This window comes from Solea solea, chromosome 9, assembly GCF_958295425.1.
Source record: "Solea solea chromosome 9, fSolSol10.1, whole genome shotgun sequence".
Taxonomy (NCBI): domain Eukaryota; kingdom Metazoa; phylum Chordata; class Actinopteri; order Pleuronectiformes; family Soleidae; genus Solea; species Solea solea.
Genome location: NC_081142.1, coordinates 13,553,068 through 13,578,945, shown reverse-complemented (window position 1 = coordinate 13,578,945; position 25,878 = coordinate 13,553,068). Strand labels below are relative to the sequence as shown.

General features: G+C 39.4%; 2 protein-coding genes across 4 annotated transcripts in view; one reads left to right on the top strand and one right to left on the bottom strand.

Annotated features, from left to right (window-relative positions):
- The window catches only part of LOC131465829 (adhesion G-protein coupled receptor D2), an 80,995-nt gene extending 59,789 nt beyond the window's left edge, over positions 1-21,206 (top strand). The window contains exons 24-25 of one of the 2 annotated variants that reach the window (XM_058638764.1): positions 4,396-4,478; positions 20,917-21,206. In XM_058638764.1, coding sequence (XP_058494747.1) covers positions 4,396-4,478; positions 20,917-21,054 — 221 coding nt within the window. In that variant the 3' untranslated portion in view covers positions 21,055-21,206. The remainder of the gene's footprint in view (positions 1-4,395; positions 4,479-20,916) is intronic. The other variant, XM_058638765.1, reaches the window with a different exon arrangement.
- Positions 21,207-22,296: 1,090 nt separating this feature from the next.
- The window catches only part of nr5a2 (nuclear receptor subfamily 5, group A, member 2), a 61,305-nt gene continuing 57,723 nt past the window's right edge, over positions 22,297-25,878 (bottom strand). For both annotated transcript variants that reach the window (XM_058638988.1, XM_058638987.1), the window contains one exon: positions 22,297-25,133. In XM_058638988.1, the coding sequence (XP_058494971.1) occupies positions 24,886-25,133 (248 nt within the window). In that variant the 3' untranslated portion in view covers positions 22,297-24,885. The remainder of the gene's footprint in view (positions 25,134-25,878) is intronic.

Genomic DNA, 25,878 nt, shown 5'->3' with positions numbered 1-25,878 from the left:
TATATTTGGAGGGAGGGACACATTATCTTTGTGTAATGAGCCTGCATTTGTTGGCACATTTTCAAACAGTGTGTTTTTGCTTCAAAAATATGGTCTAAAAACATTCAGGGAAATAATGAGGAATTAAGAAAGCTAATAAATCAATAAGATCGATAAGAAAATAAACGAATAACAGTTACCAACTGTTTTTCTTGCCTGCCTCTCCTGACTAAAATGTTTAGTCACAATGTTTTGTGATGGTCCAATGTTAAGCTTTTTGTTTACAGAAACAACTTTACATAAAAATACAACGTCAAGTAAAATAGGTTGTCAATGGTATGTTAGTGTATTATTTTACACTGTTTTTTGATTCACGTGTGCAAGTTTGCATGTGTATTTGCATTGTGTGCATTTGCTCCTCAGAGTTCTAATTAAAAGGTTGCAGATGTGCAGGTGAAAGAGATAATTTGGTAAAGTAAATAAACAGCTTGTATTGTGTAGATGCAGGCTCACACTCATCACTCCACATAAACTAAAGACCCACAGGAGAGCGGAGAGATAGAGAACTTGGAGAAATATGTATTGCAGAAGATGAAGGCAGACAGGGAGATGAGTGATATGAAGAAAAAAAAAGTCAAGAGATGTAATAAAACAAAGTAAGTTATCAGACAAAGGAGGGCAAAGAAAGTCTGTAGCCTAAAATTCAAACACCACAACCATTCACCATCAAACAGCATTACCTGTTAACACAGTTTAATATTTGCTTTTTACACACTATCATACAGGTTACACATGTAGTAACATTCCGTGTTTATTTTTGTATTTCAGATGAAACAGTAGGTCACAGTAGTGCAATGTTTTTAAAAGGAACTGCTCTCATTTTGGGCTGCAGTCCACCAAACCTGGTTGACGTTGAGCCCTTTTTCTTCTGATGAAATGTAAGATTGGTGGTTAAAAGATTCTTTCAGCTTTTTTTTTTTTTTTTTTAGGTTTTAAGTGCTGCCAATATGCTTTCCACAGTGCATTTCAACAAAAGGTACAACAAAGGAAGGAAAATATGCTTTTTAGACAATCTGAAAACCAAAAAGTGGGTAATTGAATTGTATGCGTATGGGCAGGGCTGTAGTTGCTGTTCTATGCCTCATCTTCTTTCATTCACAAAAACAGACACCAGCATACATAAAGCACAGGGGATCTGTTTTCTCTTTTCTAAATTGATAATTGAAATGTCAAGAAATTATTGATATATTTTGCCATATGCTAACATTTTTCCAGGATGGTGGTATAGAATTGAAATCCAGATATGGAAAACGACTCTGGGTCTGGTGGGTGGCTGAGGGTTTGTGTGTTCATGTAAGTTTTTTATGTTTTTTTTTGTTTCCCATATGTGTACACATTGTGATTGCTTCTTTCTGAAGTGTGTCACCGTACACTATAATTACACCTGTTCCAAATATGTGTGTGCAGATATGCATTCGGCTGCCCGTGTGCACACGTATGTGTACGAGTGTGCACACGCCTTTTAAGCTTTTAGTGTATGAATACCAGCCTGCTTTCAATATAGCCTCTTATTAGGGGGTGATTATCCTGCCTGCATCTGGCTTCTCTCAGCCGTTGACTGAAAGTTGGAGAGGCCAGGGGCGCGCTGGAAAGAGAGGAGTGAAAACTTCCTGAACCCGGTTTTCACCCTCCACCTCTCAACTCAGATTTAACCCGCAATCTCTCAAGAAACCACCTTATATCCACACTGGTATTTATGTATTTCTTTCAACAGAACAGCAGAAAACTGTGTGTATGTTTTTGTGCAACTAGTTTTGCGTGCGAGTGTGTAGAAGTTCTGCCTTTTCTATGAACTTCATCCACAGCAGTAAATCAAATGAAGTATTTAAATGAAATGTTAACACTTCATTTTTATCTCATTGGTAAAATGATAATTGTTCGGGGTAGTAGAATTGGACAAGGAAAAACAAAAAAGACAAAGCAGAAGAAATGGATAATAGACGGGGTGAAAACAGTGTGCCGGGATCCCAAATGCTTAAATGGGGACTTGGTAGGAGCCCATACATCAGCTGTCACCCAACGAACATCCAAAGACTTTACACCAGAAAAACACAATAGATTGGACAGATGGTCCCAAACAAACTGCAGCAGGTTTGATGCAATCAAAAGCTGTTTACCAGAGGCCAGCAAGTGTAGTGGATGCATCATTGTGCGATCATTTATTTTTGTCTGTGTGTGAGAGATGAATGAGTCCTCTGGTGTGTTGTTAGCAACCAAATGACAATTTGTAGCTTGAGTAAGATAAGTGAGTTGTTTTCTCATAATTAAGATACAATCAAAGACAACACACAACGGCGAAATACAAACAGTTTGATGACTGATTGATAGGTGGATTCCAGCCAACTCTGTAGGCCGTGACAAAACTTTTGGCTGATAACCAATAACCAGATAAACATAAAACAGACCCCCCCTCCTCGCTCTTTGTTACGCACTCTTTCCCCTCCTTCCTTCTCTCCCACCCTCGCCTCCTTCAGCTCCACTTCATCTGCTCTCCTAAAGAGAGGCTCTGACACCTCAGAGTGATGAACTCTTTCACTGCGCTGACCTTTCTCCTTCGGACTAGTCACCCGCCTGCCTGCCCTCTCCCATGTAGATGAGACAGAGACAGATGAAGATATTTTGCAGTGTGTGTTCATGCATGGGCGTCAGTGGGGGGGCGGGTGGGCAGGGGTATCATGCGGTGACACAGTGAAATTAGTTTTGGTGTTGGTGGATGGCAGATGACCCACCTTCAAATCAGTAGTCAACCAGGGAGATTAATCCAGACACAGGAGGCCTGTTGGAGAGCAGTCATGACAGGCTGTCAATGCACGGAGAGAGAGCGAGAGAGAGACAGGAAGATAGACAGATGGGGCACATTGGATCATGACAATGATATACCTACTCAGATTGTGTTTATGTAGCTATGTGTGGGCATTATGGAATTAAAAAAAAAAATCTAAAGTGCATACTGTTTCATTATTGAAGCTGAATAATTTTGATTAAAAAATAAAAAAGACAGCTAGAGCATTACTATGAGATACTTTTAAAATATTAACAACTCTATATTTTAGTGCAAGGATGAGATCATAAAGATATGAATTACTATATTAAAACCATTAACAGTATAAAGTATAAACTCTGATTCAGATATGCCGTATATATGGTAGCCTTGACCATTCGTTAATTTATTTGCTTTATATTGTGATTTGGATTTGAATAAGATTAACTGTCCCAATCCCTAGTAACTGTACAATAAATACAATTAATGTTTGACACTTTCCTACGAGAATGCTTGAAAATTTGAACAGTTACAATCTATCAGGGTTGATAACAGCAGATGGCAAGCTGTAGATGACCAAGAATCATCTTTAAGTCTTTGAACTGATTGTCTATTTTATAGTTATATACAGCAGAAAAGCAGAAAAATAGAATATGCTTGTTATTAAAATCGATACACGAGAGGAAGTGTGTGTATGTTTTTCATTGACAGGAAATTAAGAAAGAAACAAGCAGTAACAGTGGTGTCCATCACAAGCTTCTGGCTTTTTGAGGTGTCCTTGAACAACTTTTGCACTACCTGCTCAGACTGTGTAAGATGATCCAGATGGGAGCATCATCTCAGTCCCTGAGAATATAAAAGGAGAGTCAGCATTATGTGAACATTGTATTATTGTTAGTGATGTAATGCTAAAAGGTCTATATTTGCATCGCACTTTTCGAGTCTTGATGACCACATATTCCTGCAGTGCATCTTTGTGCAGCACATTTTTTGTATCACACAGCTTTTCATACCCATACACACACACGCTGCCGACCCAGCTGTCAGGAGTGGAGCCGGGAATCAAACCCCAACCTTCAAGTTAAAAGACGACTCGCTCTACCACTGAGCCCACAGTATAACTTGCCGTTTTTGTTTCCTGCTTTAATTGGCATATTAGTCTATTTATGGATTTTAAACCGTGCTTGAATGTTACTTTCGGTTGACGACTTCCTTTTTTTTAGTAGAAAAATCACAACCTACAATGTTCAGGGGAAATGTTTGAGTTGAAAAGTGTAAAACTCTGTCGCGTCTCATTCACTTCAAATATGTAAATATTAAAAAAAACTATCTTACATGCTTTTATTCACTGCAGTGTGATTTTAAGAAAGGCTCCAGGAATACAGTGTGTGCACGCATGTAAAGTGTGTCTTCAGTTACTTTACTTTTCAGTGAAGCTGAACACTTTTGGCAGCAGTGCAGTGCCAGACCTCCTTACACACACACTCCCTCTCTCTCTCTCTCCCTCTCTCTCTCTCTCTCTCTCTCTCTCTCTCTCTCTCTCTCTCTCCCTCTCCCTCTCCCTCTCCCTCTCCCTCTCCCTCTCTCTCTCTCAGGTCAGCTGTCCATTCCTTGTGTTCCAGAGAGACTGGAAAGTCCCTCGAGCCAAAGCTTCAAAGACACTCATCAGCATAGAAAGGTAACTGAATCCACTCGCACACATGTGTGCGTGTGCATACACACGTTCACACAGTAGAGTATATATAAGTTGCTGTTGCTTCAGATAATAGGGCAGTCGGTGAATGGCGGCATTTGACCTTTGACTTAAGGACAAAAACAGACTGAACTCTGGTGTTGAACTATAACTGTGTTGGATTAACTCAGTTACCAGCAGCACGTCTGATAATCCCCACTCACTGAGTTGGCACTGTGTAATTTCATTCATCTATCTCAGATTGATGCTGTAAAAAAAAAAGATAAAAATTAAAAAATGTAATTGTTTATAATTTAATTATGTACAATGTAACCCTAAATTGTACTATTCTATAAAGTGAAATGTAAGAAATATATAAAGTAAAATAAACATTATTTTTTAAATAGAAAATTAAAGCATGTTATTTCTAAATATTCATAATTATTTATGGTAATTTTAATTTAGATGTAGTCATGCTTATTTCCTTTTACACTGTAAAATAATAGCAGGTTATACTCCTTTTAGAAGTGCATTTTCTTTTTCTTTTCAATATCACCAGTGTTTCTTTGTCTAATTTGTAATAAATTAGAATATAATTATTTTTGTGGAATAGAACTACTTTCAGGGCTTAGCAGAGGTCACTGTCTCTCTCACTCAACTGAAATAAATCGAAGCCTCCAATGCCCTGATCACACTATGCATAATCTTGTCCCCCTGGTGGCAAGTAGTAGAACCACACACATAACCATATAATCGTTAAACAGTGACTTTCAATTAAATGTAGTCCTTTTGTGTTGTAGAAAATCTCATCGTTAGAGTTGTTGATGTAGTATTGTTTAAGAAATAGAAAAAATATGCGCCACTTTACATGAATCACAAAATACTTTGACAAATTATAGTTTAAATTATAGTGTGTGTCTTTGCCTTTGTTTATATACACGCGTCGACTGAGCCTCTTTTGTACGTAATAATGGTTTAACAGCTTGATCAATGGCACAGAGCGGTATTTGTATGGAAAATAAGGTTTTTTTTCCAAAAGATCTAGTGATTCTGGTCATGATCTCACTTATTCAGTGTTTTTTTCTAGCCCTGGTGCAGTTATTCTGCTCAGGTAATTAACAACAATTAATCCTGCAGAGTGTGTATAATTACTGGTTAATTACTTTTTGAGAGTTGATTTTACAAGCAGCCTTGTTCATTTCATTTCATAACATAAAACTTGGATTGAATTTAAAAGGCAATTCTGAAGTACAGTAAACGTGAGTGAGTCCCAGGACTGACATGCACTGCTTTTGTACCTGCACGTCCTCCATAATGCAGGAAATGATCATACAGTTTGGCAATTCTAAACCATATCATGTAAAGAAAAAGAATATGTCTAAGCTATGTAGCAGATGTACTGTAGTACTATTTGCTCTGAGATAAATAAATCAAAACACAAAACACTCTGTGACCTTTTTAGAGTTCCACTTTTGCTTTCTCCCTGCCTCTTTTTACTTTTGGCAAACTGCTACTGCACGATAACTTCCAACTGCCGTACCTGAGTCCTGACATGATCGAAGCTGACTCTGCTCTCCACCCAGCTTTGTTTTTCTTCGCAGCTGTTGGGTGGTCCATGTCTCTCTCGCGCTCTCTTTCGCTCTCTCTCTCTCTCTCTCTCTGTCTCACTCATTGTCAGGTTCACAGCGTCTGTTTCTCTTTGAGTGCTATGGGAGCCAGGCATGGTCTGAAACTCAATACCTGAGTATACACAATTAAGTTCACACCAGAGGTTATTGGGTGGAAGTGTGTTCTCGTTCCACAAAATGTGCGAGACAGTCAAAGGATCGAGGGTATGTGTGTGTGTGTTTATGTGCTGCTGGTTAGTTGGTCAAGGTTAACTAAATTATGGGGGTCGGGGTCTGTGTGTGTGTATGTATGTGTGTGTGTGTGTATGTGTGTGTTTGAGGTGGTCTGTGAATTTCAGCACAGGCAAGAGACAGAGCTTCTGTACTGGTTGGTTGTTGCTGTTAAAGACTTTGTCTTCACAGGGTGTGTTTGTCCAATCGCAGTCAAAGAAAAGATTTTAGGAAGTGTTTCTATTTTTCTTTTTTTTTTTCTTTTTTCATGACGTGATTCATGATGCAATATTTTTTCTTACACAATGTGGATGTACTTTAACTTTTAACCCGCAAGAAAAGCTGGAATTTACACCTCTCATCCAAACAGAGTGGTGTCATGCTAGGAATAATAAAAAATATATATTATTATGAAATGTACTTTGAATAACTTTACAATTCTATTTTCAAGTCAAAGTTATGAAAACAAAAACCTGAAGTTGTGTTCCATAGAACAGTATAACAGTATCCCTGGTTTTGCTGTGTTAGACTCACCCCAACCGACCTTTTTTAGCCCGTTGAGTGTTGGATCAGTTAGCAACAGCTCCTTCTCAGTACTGTTCACACGCGATTGGGAGTCCCATGACAGGCCAGCTGGAACCTCCAGTCCACCCACACGCACGCACACACACACACTCACAGAGAAAAACCTTACCCCTGAATGATTGACGGGCTACACAGCTAGTGGTGGCTCCATAAAGGATTTCTCTCTTTCTCTCACTGTGTGTGTGTGTGTGTTTGGGTTGGGACTTCCTGATTTTTGGAGAGGGGGACTCTGCTGGTGTCATGTCTGTCAGCAAGTGAGCATGTGAGATATGAACTATGTTAAACCTGATGTGTGAATTTTACAGCTCATATCTGATGGTTAACTCATCACTTGTCATATTGTTGTATTCTGTTTAGAATCTAGCAGCTTTTAGATTAGAGCTAGGACGAGATTAGAGAGTCCTTATAAATGCAGACTAATTAATTGAATTCAGAATGTGTTAGCAGCTCTTTAAATTAATATGAGGGAATATTTTAATCCTCATTTTAATTATTTATCATTCACTGGCTGTTGGTTAATTCCTCATTTCAGATGCCACTCACACAAAAATGAATGTGCAAAGACACAGTAGATGCAATGACAACAATACCGCAAAGACATTACAAGGTATGGGTTGTGATGCAACTGTGCTCTATAATCCAACATCAGGTTGAGGTTATAGCATCAGCAAACCAGTCAAACGGCTGATTTTAAGATTTAATTCAGAGGGATCTGCAGATTTGTAATATTGCTCTATCTTAAACTTAAATTTAGGCTAATTAACTCTTTAACACCTCAAAATGTCTATCTGGACTTTTGTTTGCTTATTTTAACCATAAAAGGGCCTGTAACTAAGTGCTGTTGCCCATTTTTTCCAGAATAACTTTCAATATTTGGCATTTATTCACTATTTACTGCATGTTAAAATAGTGTATTAACAATTTAAAATGAAGAAAAAAAAGGGGTTAATTAAAAAAACAACAACACAAACACCAGATTTTGTGTGTTAAATTTCAAATATGAACAGTATAAAACATATTTAAAATAATATTTGCTTGAGTCTTTGTCTCAATGTCCAAAAACAGGTCAGAAATTGAAAGTCATTCACCGGCTTCCTGCAGCAGCACAAGTGAAATTACCATAATAACCGCACGCTTTTCATTCAGAAGGGTTAAAAAAGAAAAAAAAATGTGGACAATTATGACCTACATACATATCAGCTCGTCTTAAATCATTCTAAATATAAAGTAACTTATTGACCGTGTTAGAATAATTTAAAACCGTACAAACACACACACTGACAAATGACAAATATTAACATGTAATATACATATTCATGGTGAAGGTACACAGTAAAAACACACATTCTATTCTATTATGTACTGTTATATGCCATTCAGTTTAAGGAGATTTAAAAATGACTCATCAGGCCTTTCACAGAGATGATGCATCTAATAGAGAGACAATATGGTTACTTTTCTCCCACTCCAGTTCCTTCACACACAAGTGCACATAAATATATGCAGAGTGACTGTTTGTGTTTCATGCACAGAGACGCATGCATTCATTTAGGCCTCTTCATTAGAAGTAGATGTGTCTACAGGGGAGCACCAGTCATGTTCCATTAATCCAAAGCAACCAGTGGTGATTGATCAATTAGCCCTGCTTAAAGCTGGGGCTCAGGCTAATCAATAGCACTGATCACTAGCCAAAGGTTGTTCATTAAGACCTGCTGCTCTGCATGAGTAGACTCCATTAGCATAGACTAAATGGGTTGTGAGGAATGCAAATGGTACTGTGAGAGCACACACACACACACAGAGGGAGACAGAGAGAGGCTCTTCCCTGTATGTCATGTGTCATGTTTGTAGTTTTGGAAGTGTCTTTTACATCTGAGATTTTGGAATCTTGCACATTTTTGTAACTATTTAAGGCCACGGGAAACATTTTTCTAGACATTTGTCTAGACATGACACCGTTGCAACAATTGTTTTATATAAAGAACAAACATATTTTTAGTCTAAAAAATAATTCACATTATAATTTAAGGAATCCAGTGCCTTTATCGACAATTTTTGCTTCATCTTCTTCATGCAGTGATGTAAGTTGGCCCTCAAGTATACTTTATAATTATTTAGAGATTGCATACTAATTAGAGCTGCTGTGTCTGTTTTATCAACAATACGAAAAGCAAAAGTTCTTGGCATTTTTTACTTTAGGACACTTTGAAGACACTATGAACAAGAGTGTCCATTACAAAATGTCTGATATTAATATACATGAGACATGCATGAGTATGCATATCATCTCCAAATAGTCTTAATGATGCCACAGTGAGCATGCCCGGCAGTATTTCCCTTTCTTCCTCCTCACTGTAATCCTTTTTTGTTAGTTACCTGAAAAACGGCGGATGTCGCTGCACCACAGCGATACTTTTGATCTGCGACCCCACTGAACCCACGGGATCATCCGTGGCCTAAAATACAAAAACACAGGCCTGACGCCACTGACAAACTCACCTTTCTCACCCTTTCCTAACCCAGTGGGGCCAAGGGCCATTGTTTCACTAAAACAATCCTTATTGAATTAAAAAGTGGCTGCATGCTTTGTTCGGCGTGGCTGATGCATACTGCTGTCATGGGTCCTATCGTTAATGTGCCATCACTGCACCTCACATCCTTAGCAGACACAGGCAGTGCTGAGCTTATTTCCTCCATCTGTAGGTGTATGTGTGTGTGTGTGTGTACTTATCTTTACCTCTGTAGGACATTTTCTGGCATAAACACTAACCTTGTCAGGACCATTAGTCCACTGGCCCTTATGAGGCAGAACTTTATTTTTGAGGATCTGGTTAAGCTTAAAGCCAGGATTTGAGCTGTTGTTAGGTTATGGTTAGGGTTAGAGTTTGGCAGTTTATATATTTGGGAAATGCTTTGTTTAGGCTTTTCCAAATAAGTGGACGTCACTGCAGAGTCCCAAGAAGAATAGCTGTGCAAAACATGTGCGCATGTGCATCTGTGTGTTAAAACGTTCAATAGACAGAAGAGCAGATACGGTTGTGACGTAAACTGCTTTGGTCACTATTCACCACAGAGCTCTGGCGACATACACATGGACAAAGTGTATTATTTTACATTATATCATTAATAATGTGCAGTTAATCTACCACATCTACATCTAATCTAGTCTATAAAATGATGGTAAAGGAGCCTCCAGTTAAGAGTTAAATTTGTTTATTTATTATTTAGGTATTTAATTGCAGTGAACATTTCCCTTTTAAATGTTAATTTCATATTAAGCACGCATATGATTCTATTGAATTTAAAGTTGACCTGATGCTTTGACATATTTGTCATATTAGACCATGGCCAAGATCATTGTATAAAATAGCTTAAAAATAAGCATTTGACGTGTTCATTCAAGTTAACAAACCAATTTGAGTATTTGCCTCAGAAAGTATAAGACTTATACTATAGAGTATAAACATCAGATGTCAAAACGACCTTTTCTAAGCGGTCATTTTTATTGGTTTGTATAATACTTTGAATCAGATGAAACCAAAAGTGAATATAAAACAAGGCTCGGGTTTAGGTGTTTAGGTTAATGTTTGGATTAGAGTGTAGTGTGTGTGTGTGTGTCAGTCAGTGTGTGTCAGTCTGTGTGCATGCATGTGCATGATTTAGCGGAAAGGAAGGGAGTTGGTTGCAGAGATACTGAGGCAGACAGGAAGAGATCACCCTGGTTTAGCCATGGCTGGGGTTGAGGCTTCTGGCTTCACAGACCCATGCATAGGTCTACAAACAGATGAATGGGGACACCAGTGCAAACAGAGTTACAGACATATTATGTGCTGTCTTCCTCGTAGCCTTTAAATAGTCACCTTTTACTAGTACTATTTGGTGTCATTTGTTCTGTTTATGTGTTTTACTCTTCGTTTTTTATGTCATTGCATGTTAATCAAAGCCACAGATAAATAAAATTGTGTCCACCCATCCCAGGTACACGCACGCACACACTCTGGGACCTTTAGCACTGATATCCACAGAGTTTGATGAGTTTTTCGCTGGGATGGCATGACAGCAGAATGATATTTCCGTGTGCATGAGCAGTGGGTGGGTGGGGTGGATGGATGGACGGATGACACCGCATCCACCTACCCTTGGGAGAGGAAGTCCCTATCAGAACACAACAGGAAAGAGACTGAGCAAAAACAAGTGCATGTCTTTTTGGACATTAAATCACTTCCTGTAGGGCTGTGCGTTGCCTCCCCCACCATCCTCAGCTTCCAACTCTCAACGTCGATGAACCACCCTTTTGTCGGTCGGCGAAACTGATCAAGTCTCTCTATCCATGTGCTCAAACGTATGCATGTTCCTGTTCATGTCTCACAGGAGATGAACTCACAGGAGGTGCATCTTCTGTGGGGTATTACACTGATGAGTGAAAGAACTTATCGTTAACCAAAAAAAACTGCATTTCCGCCAAGAGGTACAGTGAAGTTCAACTCACAACAGCACAGTTTGGAACTGTGAACCCTGGTCTCACTTGTGTTGCACCTCAGGTTGTGTTAGGCCAGATACAGTAGGTGAATAGCATAACATCATGTAACCTGCCAATAAGTTCAGTACACAGTAAACACTGCGGTACACTGTTATTCAGTAAAACAAAACAATGAAATACAAATGCCCTCTGTTGCAGTGCATGGTATTTTAAAATGGCACATTTTGTGTTTTTCCCCCATTACTGTACATGTTCTTAGTCGCCCAGAAGTCAGTCTAGCTCCTACCCATAGGTGCCGGATAACTGTGCCACAACGGTAGTTTGCCAAAAACATGGAATAGTATGGATCACTTATTTTGGTACCATTCACAAGTTTTGACATTCAAAATGCAAATAATTACGCAATATACCAAACTGTACCACTTGGTGTAAACTTCCAAACTACATTGTGTTGCCTGAAGAGCAGTCTATATGTCTGTGTGTGTGTGTGTGTGTAATGCTGTGCAGCCTGCCAGTCTGATTTATCTCTGTGACTTGCAGATGTGATGAGTATCATAGGATGCAAGTGCCATATAAATCCCTGCTCCCTGACAGATCACAAGCCCTGAGTGATCTGTCTGCTTTGATGTTCACCCAAGAACAAAAACAAAGAGACAAAAGGGTTTATCTGTGGTGGATGCAGGAAAAGGCCGCTTTTAATGGTAACAGGAAAAGACAATGACACCAGTTCTCATTCTAAATACTAAACTCTAAACACCAGCCTCTGTCTGCCTGGGTTGTCATTTTTTACATGTTCTGTGTGGCTCTAAATGGAGACATCAGACATTTTACACAATACATGTATTAGTGTAAAAGAAAAAAAAAGGCTATTAAAAATGCATCTCTGGCACAATGCTGTCCTCACCCAGGCCACAGCTGTAAAAAACATATGACTTCCTTCCTGTCAGCCATTTCCTGTTTATGTCTGAATGCAGGTCAGTAGAGGGGGATGATGATAGTGGTCCCTACCTTATCCACTGTCATCCTTCCCCGGGTTTGACTCCGGGTTTGACCCCAGTCCTGACGATGCAGGATCCTATAGCACCCAGTGCAGTCATTCTGAAAGCAAATACACCCTCAATATTATTTGCATTCTATGCTCTGCAAATGACTTAAGAGACCCCCCCCACACACACACACACACACAGATCTTCCTGAGGTGCCCTGTTTGTTTCATTTTCTGCTGATTTGCCTAAAACAGGCAGAGACTGCTGCTTTGAATGTTTAATTTAAGAGCTCATGTTCCCCTCTTTGTGTGGTGATTGGAAGCATGGACAGGTTTGATGAGGGGTCTCCGACTGGTGAAGTTGGGGCGAAAAAAAAATGGGGGGGGGGGGGTTATTGAGACCCCCAGGTCTCTGGGCACAGTCATTAAAATGGCTTCTCGGTTTGGAGATGAGAAAGCATGCTCTGCACTCTGGGCTCATTGAAGATGCTCCCCTGCCTACTAGAAGCATCCATTATTTATGAGTTTTTACAAATTCCAACTGACGTTTTCATCAGTTGTGAATGTCTATTTCTGATTTAGATACACTGGGTGTGTCTGTCCTCCCCCTGATAAGATGAAAATATTGGTTAAATACAACTTCTTGATATTATAAAGCAACACGTTCATAGTCTGGCACAGGTTTATTATCACTTTAACATCTGTTAAATGTGTCTTGTTGATGTTTCTGAGGCAAACATTGGATGGTGACACAAAGATTAATCATCTCTGCGTCAAAGGAAACAATTTTTGCTTACACTGGATTGAAATTAACCTTTCAACGTAAAATTTCCCTCCTATTTCCAAATCTACCATGTCTGTAAATTGTGTTTTTCAAATCACTTTTTGTTTTTTTAACAAGCAGTTACGTCTGACCACTCCAAATGAATTATTTCTTGATTTCTTTTTGTACAGGAGCTATTACTCAGTGGTGGAAATAAATTTGGCGTGAAACGGGGGAAAAAATCTATGTATGATAAAGGAATTAAGGTCAATGATGTTTTACATAATTTGTATGAATATTAATATGAATGGCATGAGTTGTCACTCTGCTGCCGACCACCAAAACTTGTGCGTCCATGGATGAGCTAGTATTGATCCATCCACTGCCCCGCGCTTTGGTATTCAGCCTCCGGCTTCACTCAGGCTCACCTCACCCTACATCACTCACCTCACATTAGACTTTGAGCTTGATATTCATCGATCTGTTAGACTCTAGTACACTCCTAGAGAGAAAACTTGTCAAATGCCAGTTAACATGAGCTACACCAGAAAACTGCTCACCTACTGTCAATCTCACATTGGATGCTGGGAGTCGATTCAACAATGGTGTGGCATCTATTATATATTTTTGTTTGTATGGGGTTTGCATCGATCAGATACTTATTGATATTGGTCCGATTGTGGCAACGATTACTTGATCAGAGAAGAAAAGTAGATTCCAATACTGTTGTGGAAATTCTTGCCTAAACCTTCAGTACCATGTGCGACTGAGAAAAGTACCTTTTCAGCACCGACATTTGTTTCTAATACAGCCATCCTAGTTAAATAAATACAGTAATTGTCCAATAGTTAGTTTCTTAGCTGGCATATTGAGTTCATATTGTACGTGTGTATAAATGAGACTTGTACTTTCCAACAAGCTGCAAGCTGAGCTATTTCCTGAATCCCAGTCACCACAAACACTGTGGTGTTGAATTCACAGAATATCAACAAATTTACAATTGTCTTTGTTTTCTTTGAAAATTGTTGACCTGCAGCTCCACTACAGTGAATGTCAAACCCAGCCAATGTATTTTCGTCCTTATTTTATAACTGACATTAGTATTTACATTAGTATGTTACTCAACACTGGTAGCGATCTCTTGGGGTTAGGCTTTGCCTGGCATACAAAAGACACTGGAGGTAACAATTAAAAAAATGGCCAGATACACAGGAGGGACTTATTTAATGTCATTGTGATGTTCCTTTCAAAATGCAGTATAGATATTACCTTGTGTTGCTTGTTTATCTCCCACACACCTCTGTCCCAAGCTCAGTATTCTCAAATGTTCATTTCAAGCGACTTTGCCAAAATAAAGACAACCACTTCCCCAGTCCTTCATAATGCCTCCTGTTTTGTAGCTTTGGGATGTGGTGAGTTTCTGATCTGGCATCATTCAATGGAATCGGAAGACTATTCATTAATTTGAGAATTTGTAGAGAGAGAAACGTTATTAATCCCTAAATGGAAAAACTTACTTGTCATCAAACAGTTCATACTCATACATACAACACTACGAACAATACAATCAGTCAGTTTGGATAGAAACAAAGACTGAGCCATGAATTTATAGTTGCAAAACATAAAGCACGCACTGCTGTTTATGACTGAGCCACAAAACAGGGATTGTAATGACGTCCAACGGAAGTCCTGGCCTCACAAGGATTGATGTACTAGGTAATATAGGTAAAATATTGATTCAGTGGAGTGTTCAGTGGTGATCATATATCAACCTTCTTCCGAAAGTTCTTCATATAGTTCGGACCTTTTTATACAACTGCAACATGAAGTCAGTCGCTGTCCTATACGTGGATGTGATGAGCGAAGAAGGAAAAATGAAATACTTAATAAGCGCCACTTACTGCCAGTTCATTCTTGTGGTTTACAAGAATTAGCTGGCAGTACAGAACGAACATACTGGTTCAACTTCCTTTCCTTCATTATCATGTTCCGGACGTTATACTTCCAAGTCTGACCTCTCTAAAGCTGATCCCCAGCACCATATACTGTAGATGCTGTCATGTTTCCCACAGATCTTCCCTGGAGCCCAGATCCCCCTTAATCATATCTATGTTGAGGTCTGTGAACCTCTGTTACAGTGTGACTCTGGCAAACGCCTGGGTCTCCTAAGTCCTCAGTAGCTTACAGTTACTTGTTGCTGTTCCAAGAGATGGAGAGCAGACTAAATAATCCAGTCAAATTTTGAATCACAGTGACAATGTGAAAGCAGCTGTTCACATTTGAAGGCCTGCCAGCAATTCTCTGTGGCATTCTGAAACAGAGAGGGAAAAAAAACGAGGCATCGACAGAGTGAGGAGATGAAAGGAAAGTTCCTTTCTGCTTGATTTAGTCCTCTTAAGCATTTTGATATTGATCTCAGCAACAGACCTGGAGATGTAAGTGAAGAGACACATGCACAGACACTTAACATCCATCTGTTGATGCGTATACATTAGCTGAGACACAGGCTGTACACTAAAATGAGGCTGGATCCTTTGTCTTAATTGTATGTGCAGAATGCCGTCGGTGACATTCAAGGACACGCAGCATTTGATTTTTAAAGCATTGCTCTGTTTTTGCCCCATTTAACGCAGCACTTCCTAGTTAAAACAAACAAACAAACAAACAGCATTTTAAATGTAAACAAAAACTGAACTCCCGGACAGTTTTGAAGGTAAAGTTCACTGAAACGTCGGCCTGTCAGTCGAAATGAGTTTAGTCATACTGTACATCACATCCTGAGGCATCTGGTTGAAATTGCCCAGGATCGTGATGAAAAGCAGTCAGTCTTTAGTGAAAGCAGCAGTGAAATCATTCGCTTCCTTTGTTTGACACTGGGCATGACTGTCAACTCCGCGCTGCATATGTCAGTGTTTTGCACAAGTGGTATTGTTCAGAGTGTACTTGCTTCAATTTAATTTCCACAGATGTCAATGTAAAGAGCTGCAGAACGATCTTTACATATGTACACAGTATATGTTTACAGCAATACAGGTGTATGTATGTGTGTGTGTGTGTGTGTGCGCGTGTGTGTGAGAGAGAGAGAGAGAGATTGAGATTGGTGATGATCCTGTTCTGTGTTGGTTCTTGAGCTCTCGACAGTAGGTCACAGCTCAAGGTTGCCACTGGTCCTGTCAGATTAAAAACGTTCTGGTTTTATGTGATGGGATGTGAGGCCACCACCCTGCCTCATTTCATGCTGCTGGCTATACATTTTACTGTATGCCTGTCAGCTTTAGTACGAATGAACACACACGCACACATGCACACCACAGTGTTATGATCCTTTCACTTACTCATATTGGAAAGTGTTATAAGTAGATTAATTTTGACTTTTTTGACTATATAAATGCTTATTATCCATAAAGTTGTGTGTGTGTTTACATAAATCTGTCATTTGGAGTGAAAAATCTGGTCATCAAGAAGTTCTCCAGTTACTCCAAGTGTGCATTCATACCAGCCCGAGATCTCTAATCCAGGCCAAATAACTGAACTCTGTTCCGCTTAAAAGATGTGGTCTCGGATCACTTTCAAGTGATCTCTGGAGTGAACTCCACCTGCACCTTTCACTGTGAGCGTGGTATTAACAACCCCAGCCAGAGGAGAAGAAGGGAGAACTGGGACGAGAGCCACTGATGGACAGAAATGAGAACGTCGCTTCCATCCTCTGTGTCTGGCAGGTCTCATCTCTTCCCCCGCCGCAGGAAAATAAGCACATTTTGGCAGAACATCATTACACCAAAGTGGACTCGCTGCTGTTCCTTGGCCACACATAGAAGGATGAGGGCAACACCTTTGGCTCAGGATCCTCCTGCCGACAGGAAGACGCACCGGCAGCATTCTGGGGAAGCGATGCTAGACACAGCTAAATGGGCTATCTTACCTGGAGAGGAGAAAGAGTTGGAGCTTCACAGGCCTGGATGATGGACGCCATTTAACAGCATTAGTCTTAACTTTCTGTGATTCTTTTCCCACTTCTCTCAGCTCCTCACTGAGGAATGTGGATAAGACCACTATAGTTGCTCCACCACGCATGCCCATCAGCCACCTGCCAGTCTTTGGAGTGTTGATTGTCACCAGAGCATCAGGGCAGATGAACATTAACCTCCATGATCTAGAAATTGCAAGGGATTTGTCTTCTTAGCCAACTACATGTCTGACCCATAACTGAGCAGTATTTCCGTCAGGTGCTGGGCTAATGAAGCAGAAAATGTTTAGATTCAGGAATGTGACAGTAAGTTTGTTGGGCACTCTGCACATACACTTATATTTGCAGCAGTTTCTTGCCCTTACAATTCATAGGTGGATGTTCAGTTTTTTAAAAGTTCCACAATAATGTGTAAGTAATTGTCCGGGGATTGTTAAAAGGGATGAAATACCTTCTGAATGGAATATCAGTGCGATATAGCTACCAATGTTTGTCCTCTTAATTCCTTGGAAGTTCTCTATTATTTTCTGCATTTATAAAAAAATGTGAAGCACAAATTTGTTCATTCTCTTTACCTATGATTCTGCAGCTGATGAACAGTGTCATGACATTCAGGTTGTCATGTTATTGCAGGCACCATGGACCTCTTTCTTTGTCGCTCCCATAAAGCACTCTTTGTGACACTGTCACAGCAAAGGTCAAGATTCCACGTGCACTCAAGCATTTACCCTCGCCACTTGGCTGAGGTCTGGCAAGATTAATTCTTTGTGCCTTGCTATCTCTCTGTGTGCCAGATTCATCTTTCTTACAATGGAGCCAAGCAAACACAGGGAAAAAGTGTGCTCCTGAAAGTGCGTGTGTGTTTTTAAAAGACATTGGTGCAACCGTTTTAACAGGGCGACTGTTTGAATTAGATGTTCTAACCCCCCCTCCGCTTGCTAAATGGATTTCTGAAGTGGCTGTAGTTGGAGGCTTTCAATCGGATGCAACCTTGAGTCCTTTTTTATGTGAGCTCTGTAGGATTTAAGTGCCGGTATAACATGAGCACGACTGAATGCATGCTCCTCATTTTTTTAAATTGAAAAATCTCCGAAGGCTCTCCCCATTGTGCAGGCAATTAATGGAATGCTGGCAGCGAGGTTCAGGTGCTTAAAAGTTGTATTTTTTCTCTCTTTCTTGCTCTCTTTTAATGACTAATAAAAGATAATCATCGTCGGAAAAAAACATCATAATGCTGTAGGCTTCCTCTTTATGCACAATGATGTATAATGCATGTTTTGAAATGAAACAGCAGCGGCCTTCGAACCATTCCATCTACAAACCTTAGCGTATTTGTTTTGCATGCCACAGTGAGGCTTTTGCATAACAATCAAGAGTGTGCCGATTCATTTGATCGTTACATTTTTAAACTTTGTCCATCAGGCGCCCCAACAGCCCAGTTGCTGTTTGGTGTAAGTGATTAGAAAGTTGGCTAATTGCCTCTCTGAAGAGTTGTGCTGCTCCTTCTTTCGCCTCCTTGTTGCCTCCACCAGTCGTAACATTAAAGCAGATAAATAAACTTTAATTCATCAATGTGATTTCTAAGGCAAAGCATAAAATGGCAGTGGAGGTAAATCCTGTTGGTGGTCACTAGGAAGAAGTTTTAAATTATAGATATAGTTAATTGATTTGCACTGCATACAGTGCATTAAAGTGTGTTTTCAGATGTTAGGATGTGATGTGATGTGATAGAACAGCTTTACTGACTAATTCACCATAGTCTTTCATGGTTTTGCCACCATGTGTTGCAAGGTGGGTGTTTTATTTTATTTTGTTTCGGCTGGCTGTGCTTTTCTCAGGCCCCTTGGGCCTGCAGGCCTGCCTGAAACCTGACTGAATAGCAAACAGGCTGATTCCAGCACTCAGTTGCATCTTCTCTTGCAATCTTGGAACACTTCCAAGAGCCTCTTTTTTTCCGGATGCCCCCAGTCTCTTCTTCTTTCGAATGTACTTTGACAATGCAGGGAAACGAACAAACACATCTCAGTAAACACGAGTGATGTGGTTCCAGAGTTTAAAAGCTTCAACAATGGCAGACACAACTTGGGGCAGTTTCTGTGACGGAAAGGAAAACTTGTTTAGAAACTGACAGCACTGCATGTGTGTGTGTGTGTGTGTGTCTGCGTGTTTGTGTGTGTGTGTGAAGAAAAAAAAAAACTGTGGGTGTGTGCTTATGGTGCTTTTGGCAAGTTATTCATTTGTTTTCCTTTCTTTTTTTCTTGCTCTCTGTGTGGTTATCGTTTGAGCTGGTCGGTTTGGAGTTGATGTCCACCTTCGGGGATGCACATAGCATGCATTTATGAGTATTTTCACCTGAGGCTGCACTTGTTAGAGTCTGCGGATAAATGTATATACATTATTTATACAAATTCACGGCAAGTGAAAGTAGGTTTAACACATTTACAGACAGGAGGCCAGGCACTGCAAGCCAAGCTGCAAGTGAGGATTGTACGCTGTGCGCTGGGGATGGAGCTGGCCGCTTGCCTGGCTGTGACCTGCATTCCTAATCCAGCACGAGAGCACCGCTAACATTATCGGCAGTCGAATGATAAAAAATGAAGGTTAGATTGTCCTAAAATTAGATTTCTATGCACAAGAGATACCAAAAACGCATTGGATTTGGATTATATTGATGGACGTTCTTTATGTGAGAATTCTGACGACGTGTAAAAGTTCTATATATAGTGTTGTACATGTTGGAATATCAAATCAATTGTCTGTATTTTTGCTGCACAGTTTCCAAAATTCCTCTAATTATTTTTATGATACACACGAGTGAACTTGTAGGAAATATATTTTTTTATAGAGCAGACAGAGCCACGGCATGCCTTAAAAACCAGAATTGCACTTTAAGATACCTATATGTATGAAATGATCCCTGTCAGTCATGCTAGGATGATCATCACTATAAATGTCCTGGAAAAGTCCTGGAAAATAATGTCTGGATTTATACTCTGGAAGAGTGGGAACCCTGAGAAAGGGAAGGGCTGACCATGGATTAGAGGGAGTTACGGGGTGCATCAAATAAAAGGGAAATGGCAGAGGTGCTTCACTTTGACATCTGAACACTCTGGCTTCATGTCATGTCTCATGTAGGGTTTTTAAAAAGAATGATTTAAAAATTGTATAAACCGGTACCAGTTTTTTTTTAAAAAAAAGCAAATAAAGTTTTCAAGATCATTCACTAATCTAATGTCAAAAATCAGTGTAATAGCAGAGTTGTGTGTTATTAGGTCATGGAGGCGTCATTTATTTATTTTTTTAGATCAGTTGAATCAAAGTTTGAAAGACTTTGATCAAAAAACTGTGTGCTGTAATTCACCTTCCCCTTATGAAGAGGGAAATATCTCCCTGACATCCCACTGTATTGCTAACCTCATTCTATTTACAGTGTAAATAAATGATGTTTACCTCACAGCAAGACCTGCACTGGTTCAGATCCCGGTTCGATCGATGGAGACTTCCTGTGCGGAGTTTACATGTTCTGTGTGTGCGTGGGTTTTCTCCGGGTACTCCGGTTTCCTCCCACTGTCCAAAAAATGCAGATGTTAATTGGACACCCTAAGTTGCCCCCAGGTGTGAATGGAAGAGTGAATGGTTGGTCAGGCCTACGATCAGGCCCCACCTTTTGCCCTATTAACAGCTAGGATCGCCTCCTGCCTCCCTGCACCTCTCATGTGGAGGATAAAGTGGTAGAGAATGGATGGATGGCTAAATATTTGTTTTCCTGAAAATGTCTTGGCATTTAACTTAGTTACTCACTCACCCACCTCCTTCTCCTATCCAGGATCCTCCTCCCTCTGAAGTGGATGCCTTGCCGGCCGGTTGTAGTCTTCATGTTCCGATGGAGCTGGAGTTCACTACTTCCTGTTTCCCTCGCAGCCCCGCACCTCAGAAAAGCTACGGTCTTGTCTACATTGACTGACCTTGTTGGTGTGATGGTAATAGTCATTTCATATTGTGATTTTTTTTCTTTTTTAATGTAGTTGATAAAATATATATATATCATTCCTTTTATTATACCCCAATTTTCCCTTTAACTTTAAATTCCCTGTCATGGCACAAGCATATTATGTTGTCTATTTCCCCAAAAGTATGATTTTTTTTTTTTTTTTATCAATCTCAACACTTTTTGTTTCAACATGAACAATAGAATAATGGAATCATATATAGTTTATATATATGTAATATAAAATGATTGTAAACTTGGGTTTTGTATGTTTTCCACGTGAGCACTGCCTTTCATTAGTTTTCTTGCCTACGTGTGCATTGTGTGATGGTAGAAATGTGTAACATGCACTGTGGAAAGAACCTATTACTGTATCAGACACATATCATGTGACTAAGATTTTCCCTGGTTTGATTCAAGCAGGAGCTTTTGTGGCATGTCATTCTCTCTTTCTGTCATATAACATAAGTTAAGACCAGAAAGACGATTTTCTGGTATAACTGATGTATAGTTTTTTGATTGGATTTGCATAGAGGAAAACACAATATATCCACAATTAAACCCACACCCCCTTTTCTGACATTTATAATACCGGAAATAATATATTTCTAATAATATTTACATTTGCACATGATGTTTTTAGTAGCAATTGTTTCCCACCAAAAAAACACCAAAAAGGAAACAAATTGATAGTTTTAATGTGCGTAGGAGGCGAGAATCTGGTTTTATAAGCATAGCAATTATTTATTGAAATATGAGGAAAATTTCACTTTCGCCTCAGAGTGACAATCTCAGGACCAGGGGGTGACGTGATGGAGCAGTCAAAATGGCAGCAGTGACAAGCAAGAAGGGAAATACCGATGCGTCGTGTGTCTGTGTGCTGGCATGAGCATCACATGAGTCCGTCTTGACAATTACTCTTTTAAACTGTTGATGGACTGTGTTGTCGAGCAAACGTACAACTGCAGACTCTTTCTGCGAGCTGTACTCAACTTTACCTCCGAACAAACTTGTCTTTGTGGTGGAGCAGGCCTAAGAGAGATTTGTTGTAACAAACATGCGATAGAAATAAGGACTTTTCCCAATGACCACAGTCGTCATTTTCTGCCTGCAATGATGCAAAGCTTTAAAGGTCCAGTGTGTAACATTTAGGTGAAATTCTTTTCAGTTTGGCAGAAATTGAAGATGAAATAATCTTGCTTATTTTTTTTTGATTTGTTGTTTTTAATTATCAGGGAGTCGGGTCAGATCTGTGGAGGCCACCATGTTTTTGTTTTTTTAACTTTAGTCCACAATGGATTGACGTTGCAAAGTTTACACACTGTACCTTCGACAAATGAGAGGATTTTTAGAGCGAGGCAGATGACAGATTGTCTGATGTTCATGAGGGCTTTAGATAGTGAAGTGCAGGATCAGAATTAGTTGACGTGTGGGATTAAGATGAGTCTTCTGTACAAAAAACAAAGGTAAACAATAAACACCACAGGTTGTTGTGGGAGGCAAGTGTTGGGGGCATTTTGAAGAAAAAAAACAAAAATAACGGTAACAACTATTATACATGTGGAAAAGCTCCAAATGAGGATTCTTTAGGCTGCCTTGTTTTTCTTAAAAAAAATTTAAACGAAAAAAAAGAACAAACAAAGAAATCCAGTTTTGTTCATCTTGGGCACAATATTATAGGTCACAGCTCACAAGGGAAAGATGCAGTCTTTGGTATAAGAGCAAATCGGATAGGACACTGATGCAGTTCAAAGTTCAATAAGTAAAAACCGATGTGGCACAAACACCTTTCACACCTACTTGCTTAAATACAATACTCTGTTCAATGTACAGACTTGCTTCAACAGCTAAAAGACAAATAAAATGTGGTGATTATTATTTTTTCCTTTTTCTTTTTTTTGAAAGCCCATTATTTTTGCTCCCGACCTGCATCTCAGAACTACTTGTGGAAACAAAACAAGAACATGCTACAGTAAACAAATTTATTCTGGCGCAGACAGCTCACGTTATGTAACACGAAGATGGGAACCCAGAGGCGCAATAAATTATCTTTCATTTATAAGCATTACCAGTGACATACAGTACAGCAAAAATAAAAGCACTGCTTAAAAAAAGAAGGCTACGAAACGCTGAATGTGAAATGAAAACCCTTACACAGCAACGTTTAAGAAACAGATGTTTTGGATGCCTACAGACACAGATAGAAATTGTGATTAAGTGATTCCTTTTTGATTTTAGTGTCTCACGACATAATTTAAGTACTGCTCAAAACAAATAATAATAATAATAATAACAATAATAATAAAAGTAAAACACTGTACACACATCAAAAAAGCAAACCAGAGGGATTTTTTTTTTCATTTAGTTGATTTCATTTTTTTAGGAAATCATTGCTTTGCAATTTATGCTTCATCACAGTTCTCTCCCATATTACCACATGAATGTAAACACCTGTTCAATTATTCTTTTTTAAATTTTTTACAACATTATTCCTTTATATATATATATTTGTACATATTTTTCATTCACATCTGCACAGTTAGCTAGCATGGTAATGAAATAAGGCAAGACTCACGTAACTGTGACATCACAAATCTTTTTTTTTCTTTTTTCTTTTATAATACTGATTATTAAGGTAATTGTAAAATTCCTTCTACTGTTCTGCAGCAGGCTTTGGTCTTTCCGGACGAAGGCTGGGTCAATCCTTGTCCATCTCCAGAATCACACTTTGTTTTGTTCCAGTTTTAATGAAATGCTGAAAAGTTTTTTTTGTGTGTGTGTGTGTGTGTGTGTGGGTGTGGGTGGGTGTGGGAAAATGGTTTATAAATACAATTGTTACAGCTGACATTATTAACTGAATTTATTTAACACTGGTCTTTCTGAGGTACATAGTTTAAGATGACTTGGAAGGTGAATAAGAAAGGGGAACCACAAAGTGACCATGACTAGCAAATGACTTCCATTACAAGAGGGGGGAAAAAAACATTGTATTTTTTTCATTTATCATTTTGTTCATTAATAGAATGTTCAGTTTTCAGACCTTTATTTTTATTTTTTTTATTTTTTTTTTTTCTTAAACCATCAGTTCTCACTTTTCAGTCAGGTCAAGCTGCCGTGGCAAAACAACAACAAAAAAAACAACAACAACCATGGTAGTAGGTAAGAGTCTCAGTTTGTTTCCCCAGTTTGTCTTTACAGTACCAACCACAGCTAAAAGCTGGTTGAGGTGAGCGAGCACCCTGGAGGGTTAGCGACCAGAATCGGCCTCTGCTCTGGTCACAGCTGTGTGTGTGACGGATGCATGACGTTAATCATCTTCCTTTCCCAGCGCAAAAAGCCTCTCACTGTGTCACCAGTGCTAAAACACTCACGGGTTGTTAATTCTTGCAGTTGCAGCCTGCCAGTTTTGGTTTTAGTCTGTGCTTGTGCAGACGATGAGATGCCATCTCGTGGTGTAAATGCAAATGCAGTGTTTGTTTCAAGTTTTTTTGTTGGTGCTTTTTTTTTTTCTTTCCAACATTGTCTTCTTCTGTAGGTTTTGAGCAGCGGCTCTGCTTTCAGACAGTTTTTTCTTTTTCTTTTTGAGAATAAAGGGATCCATATGTTGTTTTTCATGTGTGCTTGTCCAGATCTGTACTTAAAGTTGTAACTTTGACACCACCGCGAGCTCAGTATCAACAAAGAGTTTCTAACACACTCTGCTTTCGATCCTTCGGGTCATCGCCCGTTCAAGTCTGAGCTGTAGGTTCATTATTTAGAGTTTGTGGCGCTGCGACACAACTGCATTATGGGTAGCGCAGTCCTCTCCTAAGCTCTCTTGGCGTGGAGCATTTCAATGAGCAGGTTGTTGCAGGGCACGTCGCCATTCAGGTGTTTGTAGTAAAGGTATTCTTCAGCCTGCAGGCTGATGGCTCGGATCTCTGGTAGCCGGAGGAGCAGCTGACCAAACTTGTCTGTTTGCTGCGGGTAGTTGCACATGACGTAGTCCAGCAGCGCTGCGTTGACCTGCTCCTGGACACTTTCTACGAGGTGGAAGTTCTCCAAGTTCTTCACATCTACAAGAGGAAACAAGAAAAAAGGTCAGACCGGTTGGAATTTTAACAAACCATGGGGAATACGGGGGGGTAGTGTGAAGGCAGGTCAGGGCAGTCTTAAAATTTGAAATAGAAACCCATCGTTTCCACAAAACTGTGACATTTGTGGTTTGATTTTGCTTTGTTTTTAGTTGTTTATTTGTAGGATAGTTTTCCCTTTATGAGGCACAACTACTGCTCTGTCAACACTAGTTTATGTCTGGTAAAATGAAGTTTGAATGGTAGATGTTGAAGGGTTATTTCTCATTATCTGTTATTTTCTATGTCCAAGCTTCAAAGACAGACATTAACGTCACAGGATCTTAGAATATGGACACAAATTATTCCGACATTGGAAGATTAGAGAACATAATATCCTCATTTATCCAGGGACAGTGTTACAAGTTGGATACTTGTTTTTTTTTTTTTTACTTAAAAGAGGATTTTTAAATGCCACATGATGAAATACCCCCCCCCCCCCCTTTCTTCCTTCACTGACTCGTCTCTTGAGACTGCGATGTAGTGGGAATCAGGTAAAGGCAAAAAAAAAGGTTCTCCTCAAGAGACGCACATTCCCCAAGAGTCTATGAATAATGTAGGGCAGAGTTACAGTCATATTAGTGCCACAGCTGCTCCTTAACCTAACGCCTTCTAAGTCATTATCATTACAAAACAGACATATTACTGAAAAGGCTTCAGATATTTACTGTATATTAAATGCACAAAT